The 17,119-nt window shown below is 42.1% G+C and overlaps 1 protein-coding gene across 4 annotated transcripts in view; it reads left to right on the top strand.

Moving 5' to 3' along the window:
- Anln (anillin, actin binding protein) overlaps positions 1-17,119 on the top strand; it is a 63,255-nt gene that overhangs the window by 6,819 nt on the left and 39,317 nt on the right. For all 4 annotated transcript variants that reach the window (XM_087562683.1, NM_001427480.1, XM_087562684.1 and 1 more), the window contains exons 2-7: positions 212-371; positions 1,933-2,217; positions 4,896-5,281; positions 6,962-7,178; positions 9,906-10,096; positions 10,885-10,992. In XM_087562683.1, the coding sequence (XP_087418809.1) occupies positions 212-371; positions 1,933-2,217; positions 4,896-5,281; positions 6,962-7,178; positions 9,906-10,096; positions 10,885-10,992 (1,347 nt within the window). The remainder of the gene's footprint in view (positions 1-211; positions 372-1,932; positions 2,218-4,895; positions 5,282-6,961; positions 7,179-9,905; positions 10,097-10,884; positions 10,993-17,119) is intronic.

Raw genomic sequence — 17,119 nt, 5'->3', positions numbered from 1 at the left:
ATAAGTATCGTTACATTTATTTCATTTATTTATTTATAGTGACAGCAGTAATTAATGTGGGCGCTTGGTCGGTAAAGTTTGGTTTAGTTACTTGAGATTTTATCTTTGAAATGTGTTCACTATTATCTTACATAAAGTTGTTGATTTTGAAGGCATCTGAGGTTTTGTGAACCTTTATCTAACATTATGTCTTAATCCTGGTATAATATAGAAGTTGCTAGAACGGACACGTGCCAGACGAGAGAATCTTCAGAGAAAAATGGCTGAGAGGCCCACTGCAGCAGCAAGGTCTGCACCTCACGCGAAGCGAGGCCGAGAGCCACTTTCAGAAGCAAGTAATCAGCAGCAGCCCCTACTGGCAGGGGGTGAAGGTAAAAGACTTGAGAAAAGTAAAACCGGTGTGGATTTAGAGTACACGGTAAACCCAGCGTCTCGTTACGCGTGTAGAAGAACCAGTCTTTGGGAGGCAAATACAGCAGACTTCTTGGGCAAGAACAGCCTTCTCTTACATTTCAAGGTTGCTACATCAGGCCAGACAGAGAACTTGGTTAGACAGCCAGGGAAACTGACTTTTTTATGAATTTCACTCTTAAACATTTTTAAAACCTTTTTTGAAATGAATTTTATTTTATGTGTATGGATGTTTTACCTGCATGCATGTATACAGTGTCTGTAGACAACCAGAAGAGGGCATTGAATCCCCTGGAGTTGTTAGCCGCCATGTTGGTTCTGGTGGGCACCTCCTGATTTTTTTGTTTGTTTACAAGAATATATATTGTGTGTAGGCAAGTGTGCCATGGTGCAAGTGTGGAGGTTGGTTTCTCTTTTCATCTTCAAGTAGGTTCTGGGAGTCAAACTCAGGTGTCTAGGAATGTGTAGTAAGCGTGCTAACATTGAACCATCTTACCGGCCTTTCATCCTTATTTAAAATATTCATTTTTTGAGCCGGGGAGATGGCTCCGTGGATAAAGCACTTGATGTACAAGTGTAGGGCCTGAGTCTGTACCCCTCAGCATCCATGTCAATGCCGGGGCTGGACAGGGGCACAGGAGGTGGGAGACAGGGCTGCTATGGCCACTGGAGATGTAGACCAGCTGGATTGATGAGCTCTGGACTCCCAAGAGAGACCCTGCTTCAGTTTATAAGATGATACGGTGGAACACACAGAGGACACCCGTGACAACCTGACTTCACTTGCACATGTACCTACACACATCTGTGCCCACACACAGAGCAGTATGCATACACACATAGCACATGCACATAGTCACTTCAAAAGAACTGTTGACTCACTCTTGGATAGAAGCAAAATACTTTACTTTGAATGGCGCCTTTCGGATTTTTCACTCACATTATTGATGTTCAGAGGTTAGATTATGAGATGCTGATTTTGTTTGGTATGGATAAGACAGCACAGGTGTCTTCAGAGCCCACTTCTTGCCCAAGCCTCAGGTGAGGTATCCTTCGACTTGTAGTTATTGTCCATGACACGTTGTTTCAAAAACAAGCAGAAAATCCATTTTCTACAACTTAATTTCTCTTGGCTTGACTTTTCTTCCCTAAAACGAAGTGATTCAGCTATGAGATCCTTCAAATTCTTTAGAAGACATGGTTATTGTTGTGGATGTGCTGTTCACTTTCCTGTTGTCTTAAAATTACATAAAATCTTATACATACACCTTGAAAATATTTAAACTTATTTTCAGTGACTTTTTAACAGAAAAATGACATGTTCGCCTAAAAAGGGGTTTGTTTTCCTGTCGTATTTTGGTGTTCATGAAAGAAAGACTTTTGCATTTTTCTTTTAAGTAGCTAAGGCACTAGAGAGATCTGATACCTTCCTTATTGATTGTTACGTACCCACTTCTAGTTTTTTAGGCTGTGAAAACTGCAGAGGTTTCAGTGTTACTTTTGTTGTTCTTTTGGATCTAGAAAAATCATGTACAAAACCATCACCATCAAAAAAACGTTGTTCTGACAAAATCGAAGTGGAAGCTTCGGACTTAGAAAATAAAGAACCTGTTGATGCTGCAAAGCCTTGTTCTCCAAAGCCTGCGCCCCGGCAGATGAAGCCCCCAGCACCGGCTGCCATCAGTGATTCTGTGGCTGCCCCAGCATCGCTCCTCAGCACAGGCAAAGCATCCACCACCTCCTCAGTTAAAACTCGAATGCAAAAGCTTGCTGAGCAGCGGCGCCATTGGGATAGTGAGATCACAGGTATAAATGATTCGTACGGTGGTGGTCCCTGAGTTGCTTTTGGTAAGATGCAGATGGAGCTGGATGTGGTGGTACATGCTTGTAATCCCAGCACCTGGGAGGCTGATGCAGGAGGATGATAGATTTGTGGCCTGCCTGGAGTAGCATGACAAATCTGTGTATGTATTCTTTGCTTGAAGATGACTAGTGTACCAGGAGTGTATCCACAAAACCAGTGAGGGAGAAGAGCATTTTTACTTAGGTAGATGATGAGGTTGAACCAGGACAAACTTCACCTAAAACTGAATTACTTCCTGGTTGCAGAGAAAAAGTCCTGACCTCAGCTCTGTATTCAGGAAGTTCTATCTCTCATGTTCATTCCTCACTAAAGACACAGACGGGTGTACCCTCCTGCTTGGTGGGGAAAAGATGCCAAAACAAAGCACCCCAGCCCAGTACAGTGAGCTGTAAAGCATATCCTTACACTGCAGTTCTGGACACAGATAGGGGCTGGCAAGCAAGTTCGTGGCTATTTTTTGTCGCAGCTAACTTTACTGATCTTCTAACTTGTTATGTAAGAATGGCTTCCTGAAATACCCATATTCTATTAAAGTGTAATATAATATGCAGTGCAGAGGAAATGTAGATAGGGAAAGTTTGGATTAGCATCTCTGAAGTATGAGGAAGCCAAGATGTACCTTTGTCTCTGTGTTATAAAGCCTTTAACCTGGATGCATAGCCAGAACGAGGATGAAGCAGTCTGAATGAATTGATAGACTGCACTGTGGATATTAAATTTGCCTGCATGTAAGTATGCATATCACATGCATTCCCAGCACCAGTTGCGCCCAGAAGAGGGTGTCAGATCCCCTGGGTCTGGAGTTAAGGACTGCTGCAAGCTATTATGTAGGTGCTGGGGATTGAACCCTTGTCCTCTGGGAGAGCATCAAGTACTCTTAACTGTGAGCCATCTCTGCAGCCTATATACCAAATTTTTAAAAGAACACTTATTTAGTAGGGGCATGTTTGCGTGTGTGTGTGTGTGTGTGTGTGTGTGTGTGTGTGTGTGTGTGTGTGTGTGTGTGTGTGTTAAAAACAGCCCTTAATGACCTTCACGCACTGAGCCATTTCTCCAGCCCCTCATTACTGTGCATTCTAACTGAAGTTCATTAGTACTGGGCAGCAGAAAGTTTGAGATTGCTTCCTCTCTCCCCTTTTTATTTTAGTTATTCATTTTGAAGATTTTATGTGTATGAGTACACTCTAGCTGTCTTCAGACACAAGAGGCATCGGATCTCATTACAGATGGTTGTGAGCCACCATATGGTTGCTAGGAATTGAACTCAGGACCTCTGGAAGAGCAGTCAGTGCTCTTAACCACTGAGCCATCTCTCCAGCCCTCCCTTTTTAATTTTTATTTACTTATTTTAAAGCTATTATTGTACATGTATGCGCACATGTGCCTGGCATTTATGTAGATGTCAGAGACCAACTTGCAGGATTCACTTGTCTCTTGTCACCGTGTGGGTCTGGTGAATGGAACTCAGATAGGCTTGGCAGCAAGCATCTAAACCAGTAGTTCTCAACCTTCCCAGTGCTGTGACCCTCTGATACAGTCTCTCATGTTGTGGCCCCAACCATAAAATTACTTTTGTTGTTACTTCATAACTAATTTTCTTACTGTTGTGAATGGTAATGTAAATATATAATATTCAGATGGTCTTAGGTGACCCTTATGAAAAGATCTTTGACCTCAAAGGAGTTGTGACCCATAAATTGAAAAGTGCTATCTATGCCCACTGAGCCATTTTATCAGTGCCTTATTTTTATTTTTAAGTAAAATGAACTTATTTCAGCACATATATATATATATATATATATATATATATATATATATATATATATGCTGAAAAGAGTTTATAGGGAGGAAAAAATTTTGGAGCAAGATTTCTGAAGTTATAGAGGGATGAGATTAAAATTTCAGGCCAGGGTTGAAGTTTGGGCAGAAGGAGGGTAAGGAGGGAGTCTCTTTTGATTGTGTATGTAGGGTAAGCTCTGCACCAAACCTTGGCCTAGCCCCTGCATTGGGTACGACTAGCTGAGATTTAAGTTGTATTTAAATTAATTGAAATAGGATTCAGTTTCTCAGTTCCCCTAGCACATTCCAGTGCCCTGAGCACATGTGGCAAGTGCTTGCTAGATTGTATGTGTATGTGCAGGGTGCCTCTTCTCTTCTGCCCTAGAGCTTTGCGTTTGTTACCCATCATCCGTCAACTCCTGAACTATCTCCCCAGCCCTCCAGTGACTTCTTACAGCATCCATAACCCATCCAGAACAAAAAGCAAAAACCTCACAAGCGAGTACACACACCTTTAACCAGCGCTTAGGAGGCAGAGGCAGGGGGATCTGTGTGCAGTGTGATCTACAGAGGGAGCTCCAGGAGAGCCAGGACCACATCGTGAGTCCCTGTCTCGAAAAATCAAACGAACAAAAAACTGTAGAAAAAAGTACATGTCAAGGGCATTTAAATTTGGATTAAGTACCATTTAATTTGAAAAGATGTCATATTTGAGTAATGTAATAAATTTCCTGAGTATAAAATTTAAGTTTAAAAATTTTTTAATTCTATATTAAGTGATCATATGGTTATAAGAATAACTGTTGAGTATGGCTTTTGATTTTTCTGAAAACATTTTCAGATGATGTATCAGAAAGCTCACACTTCTCACCAATGCCATCTGAGGAAAAGCCTGCCTCACCTTCCAAGCCACCCGTTTCAAATGCCTCAGCTACCCCAGTTGGGAGAAGGGGCCGTCTGGCCAACCTTGCTGCAACGATTTGCTCCTGGGAAGATGATGTAAGCTACTCATCTGCAAAGCAAAATAGTGTACAAGAACAGCCTGGTACCGCTTGTTTATCCAAATCCTCCTCTGCAAGTGGACCATCTGCTAGCATCAATAGTAGCAGTGTTCAGCAGGAAGCTACATGCTGTTCCCAAAGGGATGGCAATGCCTCTGTCAAGAAAGACCCAACTTCAAATGCTGCCGATGGGCCTTTGCTTAAAGCCTCAGTGTCCAGCCCTGTGGTGAGTCAATATCATTTAGGTCTTTTGAAACTTCTGTTATAAATGGTAATTAATATATATATACATATATATATTATACTACATTTTATACTATATGTATAATCTATGTATTATGTAGTGGATTGTGACATATTTATATGTCTCATAAAAAGTGAAAACTATAAATTTGGTAATTTATCTAAGATAAATTAATTTCGTGACTGAAATAATATTAAATTAAATTTTTAAAATCTAAACTAAAAATAATGAATAAAAATAAATAAGTAAATAAATAAATCCAGAGTATGTAATAATGGGATATGATGGGGCCTCTTTTTTGTCATTAGGCAAATAACTAAAATTAATTCCTTGATTACAGCACTTTTATGGATATCTATAAATATAAGACTGAATATTTCTAGAGAGATAGTATAAACCTTTGTCTATAGTTGCTTCTAAGGAAGGCACACTGAAACAGGAATATCAGGGGTAACATTTTTCAAACCCTTGAAGTATTTCAAACTTTTACCTTATGCATGTGCTATTTATTACCTCAGTAGTTTTTTTAAAAAAGGAAAAAGACTGTATGTCGTGTTCATGAGACTTGCCTGTCAGTGTAGACAGGAGCTTTGGAGTTAGACCTGCCTCGAGTCCCAGCTCTGAAACAGTGAGAAATGTGACTCTGTACAGTTCCTTAACATTGTAAAGGCTTGTTTTTCCATATGTAAAATCACGGAATGAGGTTATTAAAAAAATAAGCTAATATATATAAAGTACTCACCATAATTCCTGGCTGAAACTTATTTATATTTTATAATCTGCTTTTAATTCCATGATACTTAGGGTGTGTTGAGCATTCCTAATCTGAAAATTTGAAGTCTGAAATGTTTTAAAATCTGAATGAAGCCTTTGAGTATTCACCCGTGATACTACAAGTGGAAAATTTCACAAGGAGCTTACTTCATGCATTGTATTATTTGTGGTACCTGGAACTGAATCCAAGCTTTTACATATACTAGGCAAACACTGGGTCACTGAATTATATCCCCAACCTTACCACATGAAATTTTTTCTTTAAGATTTATTTATTTATTATATATAAGTACACTGTAGCTGTCCTCAGACACACCAGAAGAGGGCATCATATCTCATTACAGATGGTTGTGAGCACCATGTGGTTGCTGGAATTTGAACTCTCTTAACCGCTGAGCCATCTCTCCAGCCCAAAATTATTTTTTTAAGCTAATACAAAATTGCTTTCAGGCAGTGTGTAAAGTATATATAAGACAGAATTGAATTTGTGTTTAAACTTGGGTCCCATCCCAATGATACCTCATTTCAAAAACAATCCAAAGTACTTTGAGTAAGGAATACTCAACTCATATCTTATTGAATTGATATTAACTTACTTAAAAATACAAATAAAAATAACTCGATGTAATATAGTTTAATAAAATACTAGTTCAATAATTTGAGAACTTTTTTTAAATAAAACTAGGAGTGACCCAACCCCTGATAAGTACTAAGCTATCAATATGAGACTGAATTGCCTATTAATTTAAATAATAGCATTTTATAAGTTGATTTATTTTTGGTAACTTTGTATAGTGGCTCCACAGGAAATGTAGCTTAAATGGCTCTGTGCATCTGTGCTATGACGATGATGATCAGTTTATTCTGCTACATGTTGTCGTGTTTCAGAAAGCATCTTCTTCCCCTGTGAGATCCGCTCCATTCATCACTAGAAACTGTGAGGTGCAGAGTCCTGAGCTACTTCACAAAACTGTTAGTCCTCTGAAAACAGAGGTGTTGAAACCATGTGAGAAGCCAACTTTATCCCAGGCACTTCAGCCCAAAGAGGGAGCTAACAAGGAAGTTTGTCTACAGTCACAGTCCAAGGACAAACTTGCAACACCAGGTTACGTATTTGAAACTGTTGTGTAGATTCAAGACACTTGTTTTCAACATTTTACTTACTGTTCATTTGTTTTTTATATCAGGCTGACTTGGGACTTACAGTAGCCCAGGCTGGTCTCCATTTTGTAATCTCCATAGTCTTCAGGGGGCTGGGATTACATAAGCATCTATTATCAACCTACCTTTTTTTTTTTCTTCTTCTTCTTCCTTCAGTTTTTGATGTATAAAAGCACATACAATTAGAAACTTATATTTTAGGGAATGTCAGTGAGCCAGTCATAACTTTGTGTGTGGAACACTGCTTTCTAATCTTTACTCTGACTAACATAGAAGGCCATCAAGCTCCTAGGATCCACTTGTTTCTGCCCCACCCCAACAGCAGAGAAAAGCTAATATGCATATAAAATATTGCACTCCCCTTATATTTACATAGATTATATGTGCTTTTTGTATATAAATAAAGGTTCGTACTTCTTAGAGTAGTAAGCTGATGTTCCAAAAAGTGCTGCATTTATCTTGTGACTCATCTGGTGTGCTGCACATATCATCAATTGAGAAACACAGGACTAAAAAAAGTTAGCAAAAACATATGGTGACAGACTGTACTGTGAGCTGTGTTTAACTTTATGTGTGTGCATACATCTGAGCATGTGGGTGGGTGTGCCTTTATGTGCACGTGAAAGCAGGAGGAGGCTATTGTTTGTCCTCCTTTCTTCTTCTCTTAAGACAGGATCTCTCAGCAAACTGGAAACTCCACTTGGCTAGCTATCGAGCCAGTGATTGCCTGGGAGTTGTAGGTCTCTACTTTCCTAGGCCAGGGTTGCAAGCACATGCAGCCATACCTGGGTTTTTACACGGGTTCTGAGGATTAAAACTGAGGTCCTCATGCTTGCAGAGCAAATGCTCCACTGAACCATCTCCATGCCCACTCCCCACTGTGGATGTGGGTGTAGGTGTAGTGTGTGTCCTTTTTAACAGGATCTCGTGTGCCTCAGGCTTACCCTGAGTTCACTGTGTGGGTAAGGATAACTTTGGAGTTCAGATCTTCCTAACTCCAGTTCCCCAGTGTTGGGATTGCAGACGTGCATGCCGTGCTGGGGATTAGTCCTAAGGGATTCACGCATCTCATGCATGTAATCTATCAACTGCTACATCCCCAGCCTATGCTGAACTTCCTGAGAACTCAGTCTTTTAGAGATTATACTCCTTACGTTATAAATGGAGATAGGAGTAGGGCAAGTAGAATGCCACAGTCAATTTTGAGATGCTCTCAAATGAGAATTGGAAACAAGAGGTGGAGCTCAGTGGTGGAGCATTTTTCTCACATGCACAGGCCTTGGGTTCATCTCTACCACTCTTGCAGGCTGGAGGTAGGTGAGGATGACAATGACAACAGAACCATAAAAGAAATAATTCCAAGGTCCTTTGATGGAATCAGACTGGTTCCAATATAGCTACTGGTTTTATGCTTTGTGTATGTTGTTTTGTCTGAATATGTATGTTGTTTGGCTTGAATCAATTACTTGTGTGCCTGATGCCCTGCAAAGTCAAAGAGGGCTTCAGATCCCTAGGAACTGAGGTAATGGATGGTTGTGAGCCACCGTGTCGGTGCTGTGTTGTGTATTGAACCCAGGTCCTTGACAAGACCATCAAATGCTCTTAACTGCTGAGCCATCCCCTCAGCCCCACAGATTAGTTCTTTTTTTCTAAGTTTCTAAAGATGCAAGACTTAGGTATGAAGCACTCTGTACTTTTCTTTATTAGTTGATATAATCAGAATTACATTACCAGCTCCTCAGAGATACCCAATATAGATGTTTCTTTGTATTGAATTCTAGCTTGATATATGATCTGCAGTGGTAATAATTGATATGTGGAGTCCTCCATGTGTGGCCATATGTTGAGTTTTGCTGTTTGCTTTTTCCTTTCCTCTTCAAATAAAGTATATTATGATAGCCACATCCATCTATTTATGTATTTTCCTGTGGCTCTTTTCAGTCTCTAATGCAACATTGAAGAGTCGTAACAGACACCATAGGGCCCATAAAGACCCAAGTTCTTACTGTTTTGTTCATCAAAGGAAAGCGTTCCCAACCTCTGATACATTAACCTGTTTTAAATAATACAACCTTTTGGTAAAGGTGGCACTATATATATATATGTAGAGAGAGAGAGAGAGTGTCTGTCTGTCTCCCATTTGTTCTACTGTCAAAGTACTTTATGCTCTTACAATAATACTCTTTTAAGACTATAAAATCAAGACATCTTTTTGATGAGGTGCGTATCTTATAATTTATAGAAGAAAAAATGATTTATGTGCACACATGCATGCTATGGCCTGCATGGAATCGGAGGACAGCTGTCTAGATCCAAGTTCTATTCCCAGCTTTCTTGTCAGCTGACTCAGCTCTGGGGCAATTGACACCTGGCCTACTTGGGTACCTGTACTCACAGTCACCCCCACACAGAAACACATACATACATATATACATACATACATACATACATACATACATACATACATACATACATACATACATGATTAAAAATAATAAAAATGAAATTAAAAATTTTAAGTGTATATTTAATAGGCTGAACAATTTTAATATTCTTTTCATAAATGACTTCCTAGAAACAAAGTACTTTGTAACTAATGGGTTTAGAATTTTTGCCTTGGAAATGAAAATTGCCAGTTATTTTGAATAGATTGCAAAACTGTTTTCTGTAGGAGGAAGAGGAATTAAGCCTTTCCTGGAACGCTTTGGAGAGCGTTGTCAAGAACACAGTAAAGAAAGTCCAACTTGCAGAGCATTTCATAGAACCCCAAATATCACTCCAAATACAAAAGCTATCCAGGAAAGATTATTCAAGCAAAACACGTGTTCATCTACTACCCATTTAGCACAGCAGCTCAAACAGGTAAGGCTGTCTGCATTTAGTACTTATTACATGACCTCAGTTAGAGCCTAATATGAGTCTCTTTTTTAAAGATGTATTTACTTGAATTTAAGTGTGTGTGTGTGTGTGTGTGTGTGTGTGTCTGTGTCTGTGTGTGTGTGTGTGTGTGTGTGTGTGTGTGTGTGTGTGTTTTGCTTGCATCTGTGCACCACAAATGTACAATGCCTGCAGAGGCCAGAAGAAGGCATTGGATCTTCTTGAACAGGAGTTCCAGATGGTGGCAACTGACCCTGGGTCCTCTTACCCACTGAGCCATCCCTCCAGCCAAAATATGAGTCTTTTTCACTAAGCTAAAGAGAATTCTTTTGGGGACATGTGATAGTTAACAAGACATATTCTGTAGCCTAGGTTACCTTGGAACTCACTAAGTAGCCCAGGCTAGCACTATATTCTCAGCAGTCCTACCTCAGCTTTCCGTGTATTGGGATTACAGGTTTGATCACTAAGTCTGGGTTTGATAAACAGCATTTTGGTTCTTTGTACCTCTGCAAACTGGACAGTTAAATCATATATCATATTCTACTTGTGTTGTAAATCTTTGTGTTTAATAACCGAAGACAACAGTCTTTTTTAATCTTTGTATTGATAAGGCCTTATGGAGTCCAGGCTAATCTCAGACTAGCTGTGTAGCCGAGAATGATCTTGAACCAATTCACTGCTTCTACCTCCCAAGTGCTAGGATCAGAGCTGCGTGCTACCACATCTACCTTTAGAAATGGTAGTAAAACACTGCTGTTTAATATGTTTAGGAGCGTGAAAAGGAACTGGCGTGTCTCCGTGGCCGATTTGACAAGGGCAGTCTCTGGAGTGCAGAGAAGGATGAAAAGTCAAGAAGCAAACAGCTAGAAACCAAACAGGTAATGTGAGCAACAAATGGGAAGGTCACGGAAGTGAGGTGACTGGATTTTAATTTTTGATTGAGAGGACAGGGTCTCTTAATCTAGTAGAAGCTAGCTACAGATTTGACCTAATCCCCATGTGTCAGCCTCCCAAATTCTTGGGTTATAGTTGTGGCTCTCCAGGCCCAGGTTTGTAATAGTTTAAATACCTTCCTTCCCTAATGAACTACTGGTTCCATTCCTCCGTCCTTTAGTGCGCTTAGCACCTCCGTTGTTGCTGCTGTAGTTGATTACTCTGCTCTAATCTCCCAGGCGGTGGCTGCACGAGGAAATCTCTACACACGTGCACTGCCTTCTGTTTTATATGCCTTAAGCAGCTCAATGGCTGAGCCACTCCCAAACTTCCACACTATCTTTGCCTCCCCTCCGTACTCCTGAGTTATTACTTACTAAAATCTGTATTCCATCTTTGCTACCCCAGACCCAGTTGGTGTGGGGGGGAGTAGAAGGGGGGTGGCCCTGGGGCCACTCTTCCCAGCTCTTACATGATTGGTGTGATCTCTCTTCTGCAGTTCTCAGGCCTGGATCTTATGCCTTTCCTGGCATGGCAGTTCTTTTATTTATTTCATGTATGTGTGTACCCTGTCGCTGTCTTCAGACACACCAGAAGAGAGCACCAGACCTGATTATAGATGGTTGTGAGGCACCATGTGGTTGCTGGGAATTGAACTCAGGACCTCTGGAAGAGCAGTCAGTGCTCTTAACCACTGAGCCATCTCTCCAGCCCATGGCATGGCAATTTTAAGTCCTCCTCCTTCTTTGTCCCTTTGCCCATGAATCCTTAAGTCCCACCTATGTCTCCCTTGGCAGCTGGCAACTTTATTTACTAGTGGAAACTTACTCGGGGCAGGGACCTTCAGTGTCTTTACATGTGTGATTCTCGTGCAATTTGGGGAACCCAAATAACATAATACAAGCTTTAGGCCAAATCCACAACACTTGTCCTGTGATATTTTCTGTCACAGTCTACAGCTCTTCACTGCTGACCTTACAATCAATTCTTTTATTAAGTTTCTGATTCTTAGTACTCAACTAGATGCTGGTTCTAAAACACTTGTTAGAATTCTTAGAGTCTACATTTCTTCTTGGTGGCTGTTCAGCTTTTCTTTTTTTTTTTTTTTTTTTTTTTTTTTCCTCAATTTTTATTATTTTATTTATTTACATTCCTGTCTTTGCCCCCTTCGGTCCCCCTCCCACAGTTCCTTGTCCCATTCCTCCTCTCTCTTGTCTCTAAGAGGGTGCTCCCTCCCCCAGGCCTCCCCTTCCCTGGGGCCCCAAGTCTTTGGAAGATTAAGCATATCTTCTTTCACTAAAGTCTAACCAGCAGACCTCTGCTATATTTGTGCCAGGGGCCTCAGACTGGCCTATGTATGCTTCCGTTGGTTGGTGGCTCAGTCTCTAGGAGCTCCCTGGGGTCTAGGTAAGTTGAGACTTCTGGTCTTCCTATGGGGTCACTCTCCCCTTAAGTTTCTTCAATCTTTCCCCTAATTCAACCATAGGGGTCCCCGACTTCAGTGCAATGGTTGGATATAAGTATCTGCTTCTGTCTCAGTCAGCTGCTGGCAGGGACTCTCAGAGGACAGCCATGCCAGGCTCCTATCTGTAAGCACACCATAGCCTCAGTCATAGTGTCAGGCCTTGGTGCCCTCCCATAAGTTGGGCTGGTCATCGGACCTCCTTTCCCTCAGTCTCTTCTCCATTTTTGTCCCCGCAGTTCTTTTAGACAGGCTGTTCAGCTTTTCTACTATTGGAGTTTGCCCCTCTGTTGTGATAAAGCCCTGATTATAAACAACCTGGCGAGCAAACAGGTTATTTGAGCTTGCATGTTAAAGTCCATCGTAACAGAAAGTCTGGGCAAACATTGGAAGTGGGAATGAAAGCCGACAGCATGAAGGGGTGTTGCTCACTAGATTCTTCTCTGTGGCTTGGCCAGCCTGCTTTCTTATGTTATCCAGGACCACCTGCCCAGGAATGCTACCACCCACATTGGGCTGGGCCTTTCTCATCAGTCACTAATCAGGAAATGCCTCAGGCTTGCCTATAAGCCAATCTGATGGGGGGTGTCTTTGTTACTCTTCTCTTGATGTGAAGAAACTCCATGACGAAGACAACTTATAGAAGAAAGCATTTAGTTGGGGTTTGCTTAGAGTTTCAGAGGTTGTGTCCATGATGCTCATGAAGAGGGGGTTGCTGGCGGGCAGGTGCAAGAGCAGTGACTTGAGAGTTTACATCTGATCTGTATGGTGTAGGCAGAGAGCTGCAACACTGGGCTTGGATTGAGTGAGAGGTTTAAACCTCAAAGCCTACCACTGGCAACATATCTCCTCAAACTTCATACTCCTAAACCTTCCTCAGTAATCCACCAACTAGGGAGCAGGCATTCCGACATGAGCCAACAGGGGCCATTCTCATCCAAACCACCATAAAGTGTTCTCTCAGTTGAGGTTTCCTCTTTCCAGATAACCCTGGCTTGTCCCAACTTGACAGAAAATGAACCAGCGCACCCGTGTACCATGCCTGCAATCCTTTGAGTACCCACATGCTACCTAGTTGTTTCTCTAATCTAGTTAGTCTTGAGTACACCTCTACTTACACATAAACGCAGGCACACTCAGATGCATGCATACTTCAGTATTTCCTAATCTACTCCCAGTGTGATAGTCACTGCCATAGGTTTACTACTTTCTCTCTTCCCCACTTTCTTTCTCCTCCCTCTCCCTTTCTTCCCAAGTTCATCCATGATTTTCATTGACCAGTCTGAGAGCAGTGGAAATGCACTAAATGACTTACTAGCAGTATTTGGCATTACCAGTGACTTTTCTGTTTGAAGACCACCATCATTTGGCTACCACGGTACTAGATTCTTACATTTTTCTCCTGTGTCCCTGGAGACAGGAGCCTTTAGATTATTTGTACTAAACAGTTCTGCAAAGCTCGCGAGATAGCAACCCTTATGCATGAACAAACTTCTGAGCATGATACTCACAGGGAGTTGAGACGATTCCTCCCCCAGAAAGTCATTTGATTACTACAGAAGGAGTAAAGGAGTGGCTAAAACATGGATTGGAGAATACATGAGTGTCACTGTCTTAGTTAGGACTTCTAGTACTGTGAGGAGACACCGTGACCATGACTAGTCTCTCAAAGGAAAACAGTTGATTGGGGCTGGCTTACAGTTTCGAGGTTTAGTTCATTATCTTCCTGGCGGGAAGCATAGCAGCATCCAGGCAGGCGTGGTGCTGGAGTAGGAGCTGAGAGCCCACATCTGGATCAGCAGGCAGCAGGAAGACAGAGCCCCTGGGCCTAGCCGAGAGCTTCTGAGACCTCACCTACTCCAGGAAGGCCGTACTTCCCGTAGAGCTATGGGCCATTTTCATGTAGAGTACTGCAGTCATTAGAATCTGCGGAGATGGAAGGTTTTTGAGAATGGGATGGTTCTGTCCACTGAGGGTTGAAATGCGTGCTGAGGTTTCAGTGTGCAGTCTGCTGTGAGTATCTGCTGAGGAATGCAGGAAGACGAGGGAGGGATGGCAGGCTGACCTTTATCTAAAGGGAAAGGAGAAAGGAGATGGTGCCTGAAAGGTATGAAAAGGCAAAGCTGTTTGAACTGTTTAGAATTCAGGTAAATTTTAGTGTTGGTAGAAAGGCATTAGGAAGTAAGAAGTTATGATAAAGGGAAAGCTGGTGATTGGTTGATAGGACAGAGTGAGGAGAATCATGTGTGGCAAAGCACGGTGTAAACTGCATGTCCTGATAGATAGCTCTGTGGACAGAACACATCTGTCAACAGCTGGTGTCCACTGCTGGCAGTGGGAGGTGCTCAGTCTGCATGGAGCATGGCAGGTGAAACTCCTGGGAACAAGGGGTCCAGACAGTAGGCCAGAGATTCAGTCTGGGTCAGTTACTTTTCTGATGCTGTGATAAAACACCATGACAGAAAGCAGCTTAAGGAAGACAGGGTTGTTCTGAAACAGTTCCACGGGCCAAGGAAGACAAGGAAGACAGGGTTGTTCTGAAACAGTTCCACAGGCCAAGGTGGGTTGTGGGCGGTTGTGCCATGTCGCAACATGGCAGTAGTCAAAGACATATGGAGGCAGGAGCTCCAGTCACAATTCACTCACAAACAGGAAACAACAGCAAGTAGGGTGAGGCTATTCTCAGTGACATACTGCCTCAGCAAGGCTCCATACCCTAAAGGTTCCAAACACCCCCAACAGTGCACACAGCTGGGAGCCATGGTTCAAAAACACGAGTCTGTGAGGCGTTCTGTGAGGCGTTCTCGTTCAAATCTCCACAGGCCATGAAACCATGCATTTATATTATAACCAAACTGCACAGGTATAGCCAGAGCGGTGTGTAGACTTGAGGAATGTTGGTTGGTCCTGGGTAGGGTTTTCTGAGATAAGAGGTCTAGGTGTTTGTGAGAAATGAACAAACTGAAGTCATTGGGAAGTGCTGCGATGAAGAGTCATGAAGTCCACCTTGGGTGGAGGGTAAGGAAATAGGTAGAAACAAGGAAGAAAAGCACAAAATGACCAAGAGGCAAGAACAAGCACTGGTGGGATGGGGTGTATGGAGAAGCACCAAGTGTTTCAGGGGAGGCTAAGTTGGGGTGATGGTGAAGGATTTTGGAGGTGACATGTTCCTCAGCTGAGAGGCCAAGGCATTTCTTGAATAGCCTTGGTGCCACCTTGATGATACAGGTGTTGAACTAGACAAGTCCTTGGGGAGTTGACAGAAGAGACTTGTGAGTTGTTGATATTAAGAAATTTCAGTGGAACCTTTGTTCATGGAGTGCACTGAATTCTAGTGGTTGGGTCTTGGAGTAAGAGCTTTAAAAGCCGATTAGTAAGACACTGAAGGGGGTGCTGTGCTCATGCTGTGGGGGTTCAGATGGGTTTGTATTACAGCTAAAAAGTGGAGGGCGTTTGTTTACCAGGCAACAACATTGTTCAGGTCGGACTAGTGGGGAGAATAATATGGGGGTAGTAGGTCACTAGAAGAATACATACACATTGGCTCTCTGCAATGTGCTGGGGCTCTGCTGGTCACTTACAATATCATCAGATCTTTCCAGTACCTGTGTAAGTTAGTAACGTTGTTTCTCTTTTCTCTCTGGTACATGAAACCAGGGCTTCTAAGCAGCCGCTATGCTCCTACAGCCCTGCCTTTTATTTGCAGTTCTCACTCTTGGTAGTGACCACAGCCAGAGGAAGCAGAGTGTGTTGATTTTGTTGTGATCTTTTTTTTTCCCCCAAAGCTTTGGGAAAAAGGATAATGTTTTCTATTCTTAAAGTTGTCACTTAGCAAACATTTAAGTAAGCCAGCTAAGATGCAGGTATCACGGCACGGAGTCTCTTCTCTCAATAGTACTTTGAAGCCCATTTTTCTCTTTTCTGCAGTGTACTTGTCCTGTCTTAAGTTCCTTCCCCCAAATGATTTGTCCACCTTAAAAATACTATGTCTACAACATTTAAGGTTTTACTCTATATTTTATACAGTCAGATTTGTATAGAGTTACAGATCTATACAATACATAGTTATATAATTATATATATATATTTAAATTTATATAGCTATATGCACAGAGAGTTACATAGAGTCAGAAGCCTCTCATTTGGGAGACATTCTAATCTGGAAGTAGATGGGGGATTTGTATCCTGGATGCCAATTACTAACCATGTATGCAGTGCCTTAGCTCCTCTGTGCCTGATTTCCCATTGACAACAGAAATAATAAGTTCTAATGTGGAGGACTGGGGCTGGGGCGGGGCTAGGTGAGGCAGTGACATACTTAGTAAGGGAGAAGCCACATCCTAAGCCTGTGTGTGCATAGCGGCTGTTATTCTTACCCTGATGGTTCCTGTTATTTCTGTAATCATGGAGCGTGCTCTGGGTTTCTGAGACTCGTTTTGCTGGTAGCACAGCCTGCTCCACAACTCACTGTATGCGCCAGGCAGGCTTCTGAGTTGCAGTGCCTTTGTTACACCTGCCTCAGAGTGTTGGGACCGTGGATGTGGGCCACCATGCGTGCCCATCCCAGACTGTCTCCCTGTCCCAGGGCCAGAACAGCATAGTGAGAACAC

The sequence above is a fragment of the Rattus norvegicus genome, chromosome 8 (genome assembly GCF_021556685.1).
Source record: "Rattus norvegicus strain SHRSP/BbbUtx chromosome 8, alternate assembly SHRSP_T2T, whole genome shotgun sequence".
Classification (NCBI taxonomy): Eukaryota; Metazoa; Chordata; class Mammalia; order Rodentia; family Muridae; genus Rattus; species Rattus norvegicus.
Note: the sequence above shows the minus strand (reverse complement) of the source record. Positions and strands in the feature narration are given on the sequence as shown.